The 17296-nt window shown below is 41.2% G+C and overlaps 1 protein-coding gene across 4 annotated transcripts in view; it reads left to right on the forward strand.

Annotated features, from left to right (window-relative positions):
• The window catches only part of VPS13C (vacuolar protein sorting 13 homolog C), a 93363-nt gene that overhangs the window by 53778 nt on the left and 22289 nt on the right, over window positions 1–17296 (forward strand). For 2 of the 4 annotated variants that reach the window (XM_089538318.1, XM_089538319.1), the window contains 16 exons: window positions 776–958; window positions 1144–1373; window positions 2808–2900; window positions 3352–3717; window positions 4259–4348; window positions 6554–6709; window positions 7108–7372; window positions 7954–8114; window positions 9930–10051; window positions 10721–11015; window positions 12126–12515; window positions 13546–13650; window positions 14684–14848; window positions 15274–15402; window positions 16382–16515; window positions 16619–16745. In XM_089538318.1, coding sequence (XP_089394444.1) covers window positions 776–958; window positions 1144–1373; window positions 2808–2900; window positions 3352–3717; window positions 4259–4348; window positions 6554–6709; window positions 7108–7372; window positions 7954–8114; window positions 9930–10051; window positions 10721–11015; window positions 12126–12515; window positions 13546–13650; window positions 14684–14848; window positions 15274–15402; window positions 16382–16515; window positions 16619–16745 — 3011 coding nt within the window. The remainder of the gene's footprint in view (window positions 1–775; window positions 959–1143; window positions 1374–2807; window positions 2901–3351; window positions 3718–4258; window positions 4349–6553; window positions 6710–7107; window positions 7373–7953; window positions 8115–9929; window positions 10052–10720; window positions 11016–12125; window positions 12516–13545; window positions 13651–14683; window positions 14849–15273; window positions 15403–16381; window positions 16516–16618; window positions 16746–17296) is intronic. The other 2 variants (XM_089538320.1, XM_089538322.1) reach the window with 1 other exon arrangement.

The raw sequence follows: 17296 nt of genomic DNA on the forward strand, positions 1-17296 counted from the left end.
TTTTCCTCTGCAGGGAAGCCGCAACCACCAAACCACGCGGCTTCCCTGTGGAGGAAAAAGAACCTGTGAAAAGTGGGTTCTTTTTGCCCTGCAGGGCAGACGTCGCGCCAATGGCACACTCGTGATGTCACAGAAGTGGTGCAACATGCGGATGTTATGCATTTGTCACGTCACAATGGCAGCGCCCATATACATGGGGCGCCCCCATTGTTATCATGCCGTGCTAGGGTTGGGGACCGTGCGGTTGCAGTGCAGTCCCTTAATCCTAGTACGGTGCAAGCATGGTGCTTTAGCGCTGTGCACACAGTGCCATCTTGTTAGAGAATTGCAGCATTGCACAATCGAATGCTCGTTTTACATTATGGCTCCATGTTACATCAATGTGTAACCATGTACAGTAGAACTACTTACAAGCATAATTCTGATTCCTTAGCCTTGAATTAAATAGAGCCATTCCTCATTGGACAAAAAGGTCCAAGCACTTCCTTAAATCTATGTAAGTCACCAGCAGAATGCCATACTTGAACAAGAGAGATAAGGAGTGAATAAGGAGGAGAGTAGTGGGAAAAAATCATAAGCACCCTCAAATTGCAGATAAGTTAGGGAAGGGCACTTGGGAAGTATGTGAATTTTTTTCCAAAGAAAATCTGACAACCCTTGTTTAGCAGAGGTTGCCAGGATTCTACTCTCCTCCTTTGCTATTAAGCAGATTGCATGGGCATTATAATGAAGACAGTAAAACAAACCTGTTGTTTTGATTTTATTCTGTTCTAAGCAATAGCCCCAATGTGTGAGGGTTCTGGCCGAAAAATGGCCTTCACAGCCAGAGCTCAGGGTCCAGTGAAGCAGAGTCAGGCGAAGCAAAGGAAGTCAAAATCCAGAGTTCTGCAAGTCAAAGCAGGGTCAGGGAAGGCAAAGAAAGGCAAAGCAAAGTCCAGGCTCAGCAAAGCCAAGCCAGGTAAGTTGAAGGAAAGTCTTGCCCAGGATGCCAACAGGCACCTTGGACATACAGCAGGGAGTTCAGACTGAAGGTTTACACCAAGGATGGGCAACTGAGGCAAGCCTGGGTGCCATTTCTCTTGATCATGTTGTGATAGCTGGCCTGCTTGATTGAAAACCAACTGAACTTAAAACATTTTGCAGATGAGTCCCTGCAGCCTAACATGTCCATGGTGGCCCGGATTATGGATCCCGAAGTTGTGTTCGTTGCCAACCTGACAAAGGCAGATGCTCCTGCTCTGGCAGTTTCTTTCCAGTGTGATTTCAGTTTGTCAAGTAGCCCTCTTGCTCAGCGGATGACTGCTCAAGTGCTGGATCTCAAAGTCTTGGCTTGTCCCTTCCTTCAAGGGAAAGGAGAGAAGAATGTTACTACGGTGAGCTCAGTGTTGTTACTATCACATGTTCTTGTGTTCTCTCTCTCTCGCACATGTGCGTGCATGCATTTATAAGGGAAAGAATCAATGGCCACACATGTACCCTTTAGCACTGTTGCATTTCCATAACTGGCTGAAAGCAGAATTCAGAAGGTGGTTCCACTTGGCGCTTAAAATCACACTCTAGCTCAAGATTATCCAGTGGGTTTCCTTGGTTCAGTAGGGATTTGAATCCAGGTCTCTGTGAGTCCTAGTCCAGCACTCAAGCCACTGGCACCATACTGGCTCAGGAATGTTTTGACCCTTTATTAATATATTCCCATTCCTGTGGGGCAGGGAAAGGGACATTTCTTGCAAAATGCTTTCACAGAAAGCGTCATTTGTTATGTCAAATATAAAGAAGAGACCAGTGGGGTTCCACAAGGCTCTGTCCTGGGCCCAGTTTGCTATTCAACATCTTTATCAATGACTTGGAGGACAAAATTGGGGGCATACTTATCAAATTTGCAGATGACACCAAATTAGGAGGAATAGCTAATACTCCAGAGGACAGGATCAAAATTCAAGATGACCTGAATAGACTAGAAAGTTGGGCCAAAGCTAACAAAATGAAATTCAGCACGGAGAAATGTAAGGTACTGCATTTGGGGTGGAAACATGAAATGCACAGATATAGGATTATAGGGGACACCTGGCTGAATGAAACTACATGTGAAAGGGATCTGGGAGTCCGAGTAGACCACAAGTTCAACATGAGTCAACAGGCCAAAAGACCAATGCAATTTTAGGCTGCATCAATAAAAGTATAGTGTCTAGATCAAGAGAAGTAATAGTGCCACTGTATTCTGCTCTGGTCAGGCCCCACCTGGAATACTCTGTCCAGTTCTGGGCCCCACAGTTCAAAAAGGATGTTGAGAAACTGGAGCATGTCCAAAGGAGGGCGACTAAAATGGTGAAGGGTCTGGAAACCATGAAGTCCTATGAGGAACGACTCAGGGAGCTGGGGATGTTTAGCCTGGAGAAGAGAAGGTTAAGAGGTGATATGATAGCCCTGTTTAAATACTTGAAGGGATGTCATATTGAGGAGGGAGCAAGCTTGTTTTCTGCTGCTCCAGAGACTAGAACGCAGAACAATGGATGCAAGCTCCAGGAAAAGAGATTCCACCTCAACATTAGGAGGAGCTTCCTGAGAGTAAGGGCTGTTCAACAGTGGAACACACTCCTTCCTCAGAGTGTAGTGGAATCTCCCTCCTTGGAGGTCTTTAAACAGAGGCTGGATGGCCATCTGTCAATGGGGATGCTTTGATTTGGATTTTCTGCGTGGCAGAATGGGGTTGGACTGGATGGCCCTTGCGGTCTCTTCCAACTCTATGATTCTACACTTGTGTATGTTTGATCATTCCTGACAAGAGTATTTTACTGATGTTCTCTAAGGTCCTTCAGCCTTGTTCTTTAACAGTGGAGGCTGTGATGCACACTTCGGGAATGCAGGCTGTCGATGTGGTCATAGAAGAATTCATCATAAAGGTTAGTAAACATGCCGTGGTGGTTTCCTTCCTTTTCTTCATAGAAAATCCTTCCAAAAGACTTTCAGATGAATATACATAGTCCTAGGGTTCTTTCACACTATACAACTATAGCACTTTTCCTGCTGATTTTCAGGCTTTTTTCAAGTTGTCCTTTTTTCCCTCCTAAAGGGTTCCAAGGGCTTTGGGGATGCAATCTATGGGCTATACTTTCCCCACTTCTGCTATAAAAGAAAGTAGTAAGCATTTATATGAAGCTAATAGGTGGGAAGCACTTGATTTAAATCTACAAGCTGGTTGGTAAATAACCTTATTTTGCAACTATGAGAGCCCCCTTTTTGAGTCAGATTCATGGAATATAAAGCTGGGATATAAAATAAGTAAAAACATGTTTTTTATGTGTGTATGGTATGCACCAGCTTTGTTCAATACGTTTTGGCTTCCTTTTGAAGATTTCCCCAATCATCCTCAATACCGTAATGACCATCATGGCTGCCATGAAGTCAAAGCCAAAGCACGATGAACCTGGAGGGACCGCTTGCAACGCTGTAGACCTCTGGAGCATCAGGTCTATCGACCAGTGTCAGTATTGGTTTCTCGGTGTTGACATGGCCACAGAAGCAACCGAAGAATTCCTTGCTAATGAGACATCCGAAAAACAGGAGAGTTTTCATGTGGAAGTGAACTCGGTTCAGGTCACCTTGGAGTGCGGTTTGGGGCATCGGACCATTCCCTTACTGTTAGCAGAATCCACTTTTTCAGGAATGGTGAAAAACTGGTCTTCTCTCATAGCTGCCAGAGGCGACATGACGCTGGAGGTGAGTGAGTACAGGAAATCATCAATGATTTTATGGCTGAGCCTTGGTTTCTTTGAGGCCCATTGTGGCTAGAGAGGAACAGTCCACAAAATGTGGATTATCTCTGATATGAATGAATTTTATTAAGGCATACAGCCAGAATGAAATAATAAAATGGTTACAAAAATTACCTTACATCCAGTTAGAAACGTTAATTTCCCTGCTGTCTCCCAGAACCAGAGACCTCTAGACCTTTGCTGAGGATGCCTTTTGTCTTCATCCAGACCTCTCTGTCTTATCTCTTTGGTCTTCTTACAACTACTTAAATATATTTTAAAAATATTTTTACTTTGTTCTTGTCCTTATTTTCTCCCCTGTGTACTTTAAAAAAATAAACATTTCAGTCATGTTTGTAACTTGTTCTTTTGGAAGACTCCCTTGTGATAGATAGAAAAAAATTACCTATTTTTAAAAATTTTTAAATCGTCAGGTTTGGGAATGGTGGATACAAAGCAAGCTAACATTTAAAGACTTAAGTTCTGTTATTGATACTATATTCCAGGTCCATTACTATAATGAAATGTATGCTGTTTGGGAGCCCCTTATTGAGCGAATTGATAATGAAAAACGTCAGTGGAAATTAAAGTTGGAGGTAAGTAGCTATTCTTGTTTAGACAAAGCCTTTAATTACTGTAAATAGTAAGTTCAAACTGCTGTTTCTCTCTAGCTTTGTCATTTTTGTAACCAACTAAAACAAAACTTTATTTTGCCATTGTTTTTAGAAGTTGCTTATTCTTTAATAAGACTTGATTTTGCAAGGATACAACCACAACTAATTTCCTTTTTAAATTCCATTTTGCACCCTGCTGTGTAGACTAACAAGCTTCCGGTGCTCCTTGAGCAATAGCAGAAACAATACTATAATTAAGACCTTATGTCAAACAACATTATTAAGCTGTCATATTTCAGTTTGCTAAAACCTCATGTGTGCTATTCCAGTAGAGCAATTTTCTCTAAGTATTGAAATACTAGGTTAAGCCCTGCTGTAACCCATGCAGTTTCTGAAGGAATTAGAAATTTCTAAAGTAAGCATTTATTTTTATTATTATCAAGTTCGTGTTTGTAAAGTCTTTCTGTTAAGAGATGAAGTCCACAGTAATCTTTATGCCTATCCTGTAGTTTACAGTTTTATCTTCAGAGATGAAATACTGTACATGTGTCCTGAGTATTATGCAAGGGATCTGTTCTGGGACCCTTCACGTAACATGGTTTTCGCTTAAAACCTGGAACCCTATTAGCTGAAATGAATGCAAGGCCCCATACATACAGGCCAAAATAAAGCTGCTTTGGGCCACTTTGGAGGTATGCTGTTTAAATGATGCATGCGTCTGAAGAGTCCAGAAGCCACGCCAAATCCATGCTCCAGTCCTAAGGCCATCATTTAAACAGTGTACCTCCAAAGTGTCCCAAAGCAGCTTTATTTTGGCCTGTCTGTATGGGGCTCCAGTGTGTTCTGTATAGTTCCTCTAGTGCAATTCTGTGGTATGCTTCTGCCAGAGGTTGACCACAGAGTTATGCTGGGGGACATACAAATGCCCAGAGAAGTGTTCTCTCTAGGAATCTTTAGGTCCTCCAGTGCAACTCTGTGGTCAACGTCTATCAGAAGTATACCATAGAATCACACTGGAGGACCTAGAAAATGCCTAGAGAGAGCATAGTTTTTCTGACGCATGAACATGAACCTGTGTTATTCAAACCCACATAATATGTGGGTTACCTGTATTAAAAACAGTGTAATAATTGAGTGTAGTGCTTGTGTTATTCTGGGCATACCTTCTACCTCAGGGAGTGATGGATTATCCCTCTTTGGAGGTCTTTAAACAGAGGTTCATAGAATCATAGAATCGTAGAGTTGGAAGAGACCACTAGGACCATCCAGTCCAACCCCCTGCCATGCAGGAAATCCAATTCAAAGCATCCCTGACAGATGGCCATCCAGCCTCTGTTTAAAGACCTCCAAGGAAGGAGACTCTTATCAACCTCCGAGGGAGTGCATTCCACTGTCGAACAGCCCTTACTGTCAGGAAGTTCCTCCTAATGTTCAGGTGGAATCTCTTTTCCTGTAGCTTGCATCCATTGTTCCGGGTCCTGTTCTCTGGAGCAGCAGAAAACAAGCTTGCTCCCTCTTCAATATGACATCCTTTCAAATATTTAAACAGGGCTATCATATCACCTCTTAACCTTCTTTTCTCCAGGCTAAACATCCCCAGCTCCCTAAGTCGTTCCTCATAGGGCATGGTTTCCAGACCCTTCACCATTTTTGTCGCCCTCCTTTGGACACGCTCCAGTTTCTCAATGTCCTTTCTGGATTGTGGTGCCCAGAACTGGACACAATATTCTAGGTGGGGCCTGACCAGAGCAGAATACAGTGGCACTATTACTTCCCTTGCTCTAGACACTATACTTCTATTGATGCAGCCTAAAATAGCATGTTGGATGGGAATCTTTCAGGAGTGCTTCAGTTGTTTATTCCTGCAAAGCAGAATGGGCTTGGAATAGATGGACCTTATGGGTCCTTCTAATTCTAAGATTCTATGATTCCAAGAGAGGCTGATCTTTGTGTAAAGCAGGAGTGGGCAACTGTGACCCTCCATGTAATGATGAAGTGCAAATCTCATGATTCTTCACCATGGACTCTGGTGTCTGGGGCTGATGGGAGCTGCAGTTTAGTACCATATGAAGAGCTGCAGCTGCCCATCCATGCTATAAAGCGAAATTACAAACCTAGATGATAGCATAACTTGAAATTGTGCCTCAACAGATTGCAGCTGTTTTAACCTGTTGCTATCATTTTTAGATGAAAGCTAATCCAGTGCAAGACAGAGGATTGCTGCCTGGAGATGACTTTATTGTTTTACCTGAACCACAGAGCGTCATTAATATCACTTCAAAGGATACCATGAATATAACCATATCCAAATCTTCTCTGGCTGTCTTCAGCAATCTCGCCAAGGTAATTCCACATGGATTGTTATGAGGATATCTGTGATAAGATCCTTCCATGTGATTGTTCTATTAAACCCTTGGACCTGGTGAGCCATCTGTTCCTTTGGGGGAACAGCATTATTTTTTCTTTATCTACCTTTTTCTTTCAAAGCTGCCATGACTTCTAAAGGGGACAGCTTTTCCCATTATATGCAACATGTCACAAATGGATGTTGTTTCCAGAGATTCCATTAAATTAAGGTGTTGGATCTTTGAGTTAATGGTTAACAGTGGCAATGTTGTGGCAGTCCATTACAAACCTATCTGTACCTATCCATATTGAAGTTAAAATTTGGCTGAGAGCCCTACTAAGATGAAGTGACAATATATTTATATGCTTTCCAGTATGTGTTTGCTTTATTTTAGGGGTTCTCAGAAGGAGCTGCCTCCACATATGACTATACCCTCAAAGACAGGGCTCCCTTTACTGTGAAGAATGCTTTGGGCATTCCCCTCAAAGTTCATACCTGCAGAAGTCTCCAGGTCGTTGGATCAGCTGCAAATGAAGATATCCATGATGTAGGAATTGATCAGAACCTGGAACTGGACTACTCTGCATTGGAGCCCCAGCGCAGAGGGAAGCTATCTGCCTTTTATCGCCAGGAGAGTTCCCTCTTCACTTTGAGCTTTGGTAAGATGTCAGGTAGTGGAAATGCAATTGCCAAGAGCATTTGAGAAGTAAGATGGCCACTGAACACTTGGATAGGGAGATAGGGAGCAACCAGCTATAGATTTTTTGAGGATTTCTGTGCTCAGCATCCATCATAATTCCAAACTGATATGTATCTCAATTCCTCAAGTGATGCCTAGTGTTTTAAAATGCATTTTTCCAAGATGAGTAAGAGTAATGTGATTGTTTCCCATTTCCATTTAATTATACAAACTGAAGTTTACTTCTCTGGATAAATTTTTGTTGGTTAGTCTTTCTGAGGAAGAATAATTCTTATTGTCAGCATTGGTTTTATAGGAGAAGCTAGAATTTGAAATCTTTCTCCCTGAAAAGTTTGATTTCCATTAGTAGGGGCTTTCTTATTTTATAAACTGCATGACATTTTAAAATTTACAAAACAGGGTAGTAGTTGAAAACTTGTCTCACTTCTCAAAAATGTACAACTACACAAATCATTCTTGTGTGTCCCCCCCTTTTTTAAAAAAAAAAAAGGAGGCAGGAAAGGGCTTCTTCACTTCAGTTACTTTTTTGTCATAAAACAGGACCACAAGGATACACAGAAGTTGCCAACGTTCCCATTGCGAAACCAGGCAGAAGACTTCACAACGTACGGACCCCTCTCCGTGACCATTCAGACTCCATTATAGTGCAGATAGATGCTGATGAAGGAAATAAAGCTATAACTATACGTTCTCCTCTGCAGGTAAATGGTCCCATTTTTGCCTGTTAAACAGGGCATTTCTGTTCTAATGCACTTGCATGCCGTGGATACACTGTAAAACAACAACAACAACAAAACGTATAAATTATGGCTTCTTTCTGTGTTGATAATAATAATAATAATAATAATAATAATAATGATTTATTTATAGCCCGCCCAATCACAAGGAATCCAGGCGGGTTACAACAGTAAAAATAAAGATAATAAAATAAAATACAATAAATAAATAAAATACAATAAAATTACAGAGAGCGAAGTGAGTACATTCACAGTTAGGCCTGATGATCTATACCAGGGGTAGGCAACCCTTTTGAGCCAGGGGCCGGGTTGCTGTCCCTCAGACAACTGGGGGGCCGAAGCCAAAAAATAAATAAATAATTTTTTTTTTAAAAAAAAAATTAAATAAATAAATAAACCGGGACAAATGTAGGAGAAAATTTTCAAATGGAGGGCACTTTTTAAATAAAAAAATGGAGGACACACAAAAAAAATGCTGATTTTTAAAAAAATGTTAAGATAAATGCATGTTTCTGAGGCTTCTATAGACAATTGCCCCACCATGCCCCTCGCACGAGACGCCGAAAGCCCCGGCGGCAATCGGCGGCAGGACCGAGCTGGGGCCGGTTCCAAGGCCTTGCCGGGCCGCATCCGGCCCGCGGGCCGCAGGTTGCCTACCCCTGATCTATACATAAAAAGATGCATTTGCCTGATTTTGGTGTCTATTGGCTTTTCAATACAATTTTGCATTCATGTTTGCCACATTGGGTTTGAGGAAGAGTCCATATATTGGAGGCTGTAATGTGGCAAAACTCCAAAACCAGTAGCTTCACATTACTGCAGATCTGTAAAGCACTTCAGAGATTTGAAATGGGGCTCAAGCATAGGTGAAATTCACCTTATGTGGGGGGTCCGGAATGGATCCCCTGCATAAGGCTAGGCTCAGCTGTAGTTTATTGTATCCCTTGAAGTCATTTCTGACTTAGGGTGAGATTTCTTGGCAAGATTTGTTCAGAATGAGCTTGGCTTTGCCTGCCTCTGAGGCTGAGAGAATGTGACTTGCCCAATGTGATCCAGTGGGTTTCCGTGACTGAATGGGGATTCAAACCCTGGTCTCCAGAATCCTAGTCGCAACACTGAAACCACCATGCTGGCTCTCTGAAATGTGTGATATAAAAGTTAAATATGATGTGTGTTTGTATAGTGCTCTTCATGTACACCAGTGCTGCTATGGTGTGGCAGATCAGCATTTTCTCCCTTTTCCCAACACGCCAGGTTTTGGTACCACATTTGTACCCATTGGCCATGACTGTGTCTTTCTTTCCTTGCATACTGGCACTGATCCACAGACTACCACTTTGAGTAATAATAATAATATATTTATTTATATGCCGCCCAATCACTGGGAATCCAGGCGGCTTACAACAGAGGGGATAATAGACGGTTCCCTGCCCTCAGGCTTACAATCTAAAAAGACACGACACAAAAGGAGAGGGAATGGTGGTGGGGGGCAGAGGATCAGGTCCAGCATTCTTCTCTCCCTCTGAGGCCTGGACCAAGGCAGATGGACTGGAGGGAGGGCTCTTTTTCTTCAGGCTAGCCCTGATGGAGTAGCATGAATGTACATGACATTTTGTAGAGACTCAGATGGTTTTCTGTGTAAGTGATACACAAGACATAACTTGATGCCAAAGTCATTGAAGGAACAGGACATACATGCAGGGGCTGGCAATGTGAGGGTATAGCGTATTAGTCTTGTTCACATACTAGTAAAGCGTATTGCTGTTTTTTGAATTTCAGATTAAGAACCACTTCTCTGTTCCATTTATAGTTTACAAATTTGTTAGGGATGCCAGACGCTTGGAACCTGTAGGCATATCTAAGCCTGAAGAGGAATTCCACGTCCCGTTAGATTCGTACAGGTACAATTTTTTCACTTCTTCAGAATCCTTTTAAAATAATTTTTATTGTAAATTATAAAAACAAACACACACATAAAAACATACAATTTGGGGGGGGGGGGAGAAAACAATATTAATTATCTTTGGCATAATAAACACATCTAATACATTATCCCCCCCCCCCATCTTCTGGAAGCTTAATCTGTAGTATATACCATATATACCATACCTAATAATATCCCAACCTCTGTTTCCACTCATCAGTCAATAAAGCTGCGAAGCACCTAAGATATCTCACTTTAATCTTTCATCTTCATTTATTTTTAATGAATCGTTCTTGTTCATATAAAATTACTTTTGCTACCTCTACTTTATTCTTCACTTTTCATGTTATATCTGTAATCTCAAACCTCTGTATCTCCTATATTTGCTTAACTTTTAAATATCTTTCAAACCCTCTCTGTCTCCTCCTACGTTTTCCCTCTTAAATGTTTCACTTTCTTATTTATTCCATACTTTTTATGTTTTTCCCAATATTTTCCAAACTTTTTCTAAATCATCTATCGTATTTCCTTGGATGCTTCCTGATAACCTATCCATCTCTAAGCAGTTTTGTCTTTACCAAAGCATCTACCCTAAACTTAACCAAGCCTGGATTTCTTTTTTATTTTCACTTGTGTTTGGGTTTAGGTGTCAGCTCTTCGTTCAACCGACTGGGTTCTTAAAAGGCCGGTATGAACCGTCCACAACCTACATTTCCTGGAGGGAAGAGTTGCACAGGAGCAGCGAGGTCAGATGTATGCTGCAGTGCCCATCGACTGAGGTCCATTTTCTGCCTCTAATATTAAACACCACGGCTGTCCCTGATGCGCTAAACTTCATTGCAACCCATGGGGAGAACTGGGACCCAGCCTACATCATTCATCTCTATCCTACGCTCACGGTGCGGAACCTTCTGCCGTATTCCTTACGGTATCTCCTGGAGGTATGTTTGTCTTTTATTTATTCAACTTATGCCACCTTTTCTCCCACTAAGGGTCCCAAGGTAGCTTTGAATCATAGAATTGTAGAGTTGGAAGAGACCCCAAGAGCCATCCAGTCCAAGCCCATTCTGCCATGCAGGAACTCTCTGTCAAAGCATCCCCATTGACAGATGGCCATCCAGCCTCTGCTTACAGTAATAGAGCATAGAGCTTGAGTGATAAATAGAGCTTGAAAGAGTCAGCCTGCAGGTAGAACACAAGCTTTTTTTCAGATTCATCCTCAAGTCGCCAATTTTGGGATCTGGAGGGTCCCAGATTCAGTCTCCCAAATTTTCAGATCTTTATTTTCAGTTACAGTCAGGTGGCAGATCTTAACTGGTGGGAAGAGCTCTACCTTGTTTGAGACCATGGAGAAAACAGTGGCCGTCAAAGTGAAATATTAGCCCAGAGTTTGCAACCAAATGTGTGGGCATTTTTTTAAATACAGTTCTCAAGAATACGTATCAGTTCCAGCTTAGCCTTTAAATAATAATAATAATAATAATAATAATAATATGTATTTCTATTTCCTGCCTCTCTCTGTAGATCGAGGCAGGATTACAACAGAGATAAAAATACAAGAAAGCATAAAAACATAATAAAACATATATTAGCCTCTAACCCTCCCACCATTACAAATAGTAAAATTCAATAACAGTTAAAAATTACATCAATAATATAGCCTAAAATAAACAGGATGGAGTGGGCAGATTGAAGGCGGATGGGGCTTTCTTTCTTTCTTTGGGAGTTTAGCCTTCTTCAAAAAGTAACATTTTTTATTTTCATTTTAAAAGACAATCCATCCTGCAGAAAGGTTGCAGCTGCAAAATCTGCTACAAGAGTATTTCAGTGCTCTGGGAAAAGCTTGTTTTAATATTGTCCCAGTATCTTATGAAAAGTCTCTTAAATGTACTTGATGATGGCAGATTGTGTGTTTTTCCAAAGTATTCAATAATAATAATAATACAATTTATGTTTATCCCGCCTCTCCCGCCTGGATTGAGGCACGTTGCAACTGTAAAAAATTACAACCATAAAAACAATAATGTTGGATTCCTTTTTGTCTTCTTAAGAGAACAGCAGATGCCCACGAATTGCCCGAAGGGAGCACAGCTGACGTTCTTCATGCCAGAATTAATGGTGAAATCATGGAGTTAGTCCTGCTAAAATACCAGGGAAAAGACTGGAACGGACACTTCCGCGTCAATGAAACTTTGCCAGAGTTCTTCCCTGTGTGCTTTACGTCCGATTCCGCGGACAGAATAACAGTGGACATATACATTCACGTGAGAAAAATTGGGAGCCGCATGGTCCTGTCCGTATACAGCCCTTACTGGCTCATCAATAAGACTTCGCGTGTTCTCCAGTATCGTGCAGAGGATGTCCATGTCAAACACCCAGCGGATTATAGGGATATTATCTTGTTCTCTTTCAAGAAAAGGAACATATTCAGTAAAAATAAAGTAAGGCATCAACTTCACTTTAATAGCCTAAGGAGGTAAACTGAACACCTTTGAGAGTATATCGTGTTACAGATATTTTTTACAATTTGAAAAGTGTGGTGCATCTGTGTGTGTGTAGTTTGTATATATATATGTGTGTGTGTGTATATATATATATATATATATACATATATATGTATATATAATAGTTTATCAGTTTTCTGTTTTATTTGATTGTGGCATACTAGTTTTGCAGAAGCTTGGTAAAGCGTAGCTAGCTTTATTATTATTATTATTATTATTATTATTATTATTATTAAGCTTTATTTATATAGCGCTGTAAATTTACACAGCACTGTACATACAATCTTTTAATTAGACGGTTCCCTGCCCTCAGGCTTACAATCTAAGAAGACATGACACAAAAGGGGAAGGGAGTGGAGGATGGAGCCAGATGCCTTCTGGGAAGGGCTCAGTTCCTTTGGGGAGGCCTAGTGGGATTGGCCCACCCCTCTCTCCCTCAGAAGCCAGGATGGAGCCAGATGCTTTCTGGGAAATGAAATGTACTTGAAAATGAAATGTAGCTTGAAAATGTACTCATCTGGCTGATCACATTTAGCATGCTTTTCTTAATTAAAATTGAAAAGTTTATTTTTATTTCTCTTTAATAACATGTGACAATCTGAGCGCAGAATTCTACCATCATTTTCATTGACTATAAAACCAGTAATTTGCTACCTTCTTTGAACAGGAGCTCATTCTGTTTACCATAGTTCTTCTGTTTCCTTTGAGATTTTCTGTGGACATGGCCAGAGATATGCAAGATCTAATGTCTGAAGTTTTGTTTCCTAGGCTTAGGCTTTTGGTATGATAGCTATCTCCAGAGTTTAATACTTCTCAACTGAATTCAGTGCAGATTCCTTTCCTTCTGAATGGATAATAATGCTTTGAAACAGTGACACTGTTTGTAAAACTGATTTTTTAATCTTCTTTCCAATCCCTGGGATAATCCTAATCTATTTCTCTGTTCCTTCTTTCTCTCTGGCTACAGATCCAGTTAAGCATCTCAACCAGTACGTGGTCTAATGGTTTCTCTCTGGACACAGTCGGAAGTTACGGATGTGTGAAATGCCCAGCCAATTACATGGATTTTCTGGTAACCATTTAGCTCTAATACTATTGGGCATCCCCCTTATACAACCTGCTGTTCATACCAAATGGATTAGTTTGGAACGCACAAGGCCCTACCCACTAGCCTCCTGATTATTTACCTTGTTCCTCCTCCATCACATTTGTGCAGTTGATACCTGAGATGGACAAAGGCCAGGGTCTGGAGTATTTATGGAAGGAAAGGGCAGTGCTAAGTTTTCAAAAAGAATTAGAATGATGTGTGCATGGATGGATGGATGGATGGATGGATGGATGGATAGATAGATAGATGGAATCTGTTTGGACACAGAGGGAGTGTATGTGCACACAACTACATGAGGCACGGGTCAATCATCTGCCCATAACCTGCATTCTTCCAGCACTTTTGGTCTTCCACTCCCATCAGCCCTAGCTAGCATGGCCAGTGGTAACAAAGGCTGGCAGATATTGTCCATACTACCAAAGGATACCTCTGTGATTTTGTTGTCATCATAACGTCCTGTTGAAGCGAGGCTTTGGTGAGGCGCTAGAGCTCTCTGGCTGAGAATTCAAAGTACAGTACGCCCTTCCCTTACGCGGGGGATCCATTCTTGACACAGATATGCCACATAAGGGAAATACTGCATATGCTCAAGCCCCATTGAAAACAATGGGGCTTGTGCACGCGGTGTGCGCACCATTGTCTCTTCTGGTGTGCAGCTTCACCATAAGCTGAAAGCCACGCATAGCGCACCCACATATGATGTGGGTGCGCTGTACCCCTACCTAAACTGCAGATCCTAGGATTCTGTAGGATATTGCCATGGCAGTTAAAGTGGAACCATAGCACGGTATCTCTGTAGTGTGGAAACAGCCTTGGAGGGGACCAGGTTTTGAGCACATACCAGTGCTGTCAGTGGCTCCGTCTTAAGCCTCAGTCCCAGGCAGGAACTCTGATTTAGGCAGGAACTCTGATTCCCTTCCCACCAAAAGGTTAAGAAGGGTTGACCAAACAATGTAAATGCTAAGGAATGTACATTTTAATCCTGTTTGTTCTGCAGGTTGGTGTTAGTATTAAAATGAGCAGCTTCAACCTCACCCGGATAGTTACTTTAACTCCATTTTTCACCATTGCAAACAAGTCTTCCTTGGAAGTGGAAGTGGGGGAAGTGGGAGCTGATGGCTCACTGCCTACTAACAAATGGAGTTATTTTTCATCTTTAGAGGTAAAGCCTTAAAAGTTACATTTGTCATCTGATCTGCTGATCTGCTTTGAATATGAAACTTTCTAAAACCAACGTTATTTATTGCTCTGACATCTAATTTAGAAGATTTGAGCTGAAACTTAAGACAATGATTTCAGTTGGACCAGTAATAGATACTAACTGATGCTAACTCATTCAGGTGGGATGGAGAAAGTGCTGCCTAGGTGCTCTCTAGGGAGCATAGGGACATTTTTGCCACTTTAAAATTGTTAACATTAATGGTATGCTATTAACTGGAGAAATCAACATGGGGTGATAAAAGCACAATAGATTACTGGTTCCTGAAGAAAGAAACTTCTGAAGATGATAGTTGTGCTTGTTTAGGTTTGTGTCCTTCAAACATATTAACTATTTTAATATAGATCTTCTTTTATTTTTGCCCCCAGTGTCTTCCGTTCTGGCCAGAAAATTTGTCTGGCAAACTGTGCCTCAAAGTAGCTGGTTGTGAGCGTGTGTCCAAAACATTCTTCTACAACCGACAGGATAATGGGACTTTGCTCAGTCTGGAGGAACTGGTGAGTTTTTAAACATGTTTGTTACCATTTCTCCCTTTTAAAAGAACTTGCACTGATGTATAAAGTCAGACTTTAGAAGTGCCAAAATACAAACTAGTTTTTTAAAATAAACTCCCCAAAGCTTTGCTAGCCTGCAAAAATGTCTCATTTGACAGGGGTCGACAAAAGGAACGGGCCACATATCCATCTGTCTGTGGAGTTTTTCTAGGGCTAATGCTTCCACTGAGGAAGGTTAGCCCTCAAGATTCATATGATGTCTATTTCCTGAAACTGTATGATCCTGAACACATTTTTGGGCTTCTCCTATGAATTCAGGGATGAAACGAGTTAGCGTCATGTGGAAAAAGCAGCTGCACAGGTATGCAGGCTATCGATTTGTGTTGTGTGGCATCTGGTCATGCCTACAAACAGGAACAGTTGCAGCTTAAGTGTAGTTTGCAGCTATATGTATTAAAAGTATAGCTGTTTAAACTGAAATCACCGTTTAATCCTGGTGAGAAACTGCTACCGGAGTTGAGGAGAGACAAAATCCTTGTCTTGGTTGTCCTCATCTGGGATGCAATGGACATTGGACTCCCATTGAAGGTACCAAAGGACTCCATTTCGACCATAGTGTCTCCTTGGAAGGGCACCTGTGAAGATCTTCAATTAGATCAGATCCTCAAATGCAAATACATATCATTGAATACCAAACTCAGGACCACCAATACCATAATCTTTCTGGTTTCTACTGTTGTTTGTGAAAGCTGGGCAGTGAGGAAAATGACAGGAAGAAGATCAACCTTTTTGAAATGTGGTGCTGGAGGTGAGTTCCATGGATGGCCATGAAGTCAAAGATTACTTGAGGCAACTATCTTGTGTTTACTGCTGTTGTGAGTTTTTTGTTTAAAATATTCCCTATAAAAGCTACAGTGAAGCTTGGTTATGTTTCTTTGGGCATCAGTATAGCATTTAATGCTGTATAATTTCTTTTCAACAGAATACGGGCATCATAGTAGATGTGAATGTTTCTGAACATTCAACGGTAATTACCTTCTCCGATTATCACGAAGGGGCTGCGCCAGCTTTGATCATCAATCACACTCCATGGGTGACTCTTAAATATAAGCAGAGGTATGGGAAAGATTCCTGTCTTTTGTGGGAGAAACGCTTTGCTTTGGTATTCAAATGTACTTTTCAAACCTCAGTTGCATCATCGTCGTTTTTATTCATGCAGCGGCTCACAAGAAGAGATGGAACTGAAGCCAAGGGAGGTGAGGCTGTTTGCATGGGCAGACCCCACTGGAATAAGAAAACTAACTTGGGCATATGCACATAATGTTCGCGAACAGGATCTTCTTAAGGTAAACTGTATCAGTAAAGGAAAATGATGATGTTTTCTAAGTCTTTTTACAGTGGGAAATAATTTCTCTATTTGTCAGAACTATGAGCTTAATGTATAGCTGTCTCTGACCTCTTAATGTGCTGTTAGTATCTTTCAAACTATTATGGTATTTTTAAAAAAGTTGGCCTCTTCAGAATATGTATTTGGAATAGGGTTTAATTCTTTAATTTTCAAGTTTCCCCGTCAATTTGACTGCAGAAAGCTTGCGTTCGATGTTCTGTGTGCTTCTGTCATATTAGTATAAATTAGCTTTAAAAATTAGATCATCCGTTCTGACTAATAATCTTCAAAATGATAGCTATGTTAGTCTGCTTCAATATTAAGTGAGAGGGAGGAAAGAATCTAGTAGAACCCTTAAGAATAACAGATTTCTTTTAACATGAACTTTTGTGGATTTCAATCCACTTCTTCAGACGCATTGGAGTACAGTACCTATGGCTTGACTATTGTACAGCGAGCCCGCGCCATACGCGGCTTGAGCATACGCGCTCAAGCCGCGGGGCGCGCGTG

Source organism: Sceloporus occidentalis, unplaced genomic scaffold (assembly GCF_023333645.1).
Source record: "Sceloporus occidentalis isolate IW3139 unplaced genomic scaffold, rSceOcc1.0.p SCAF_9, whole genome shotgun sequence".
NCBI lineage: Eukaryota > Metazoa > Chordata > Lepidosauria > Squamata > Phrynosomatidae > Sceloporus > Sceloporus occidentalis.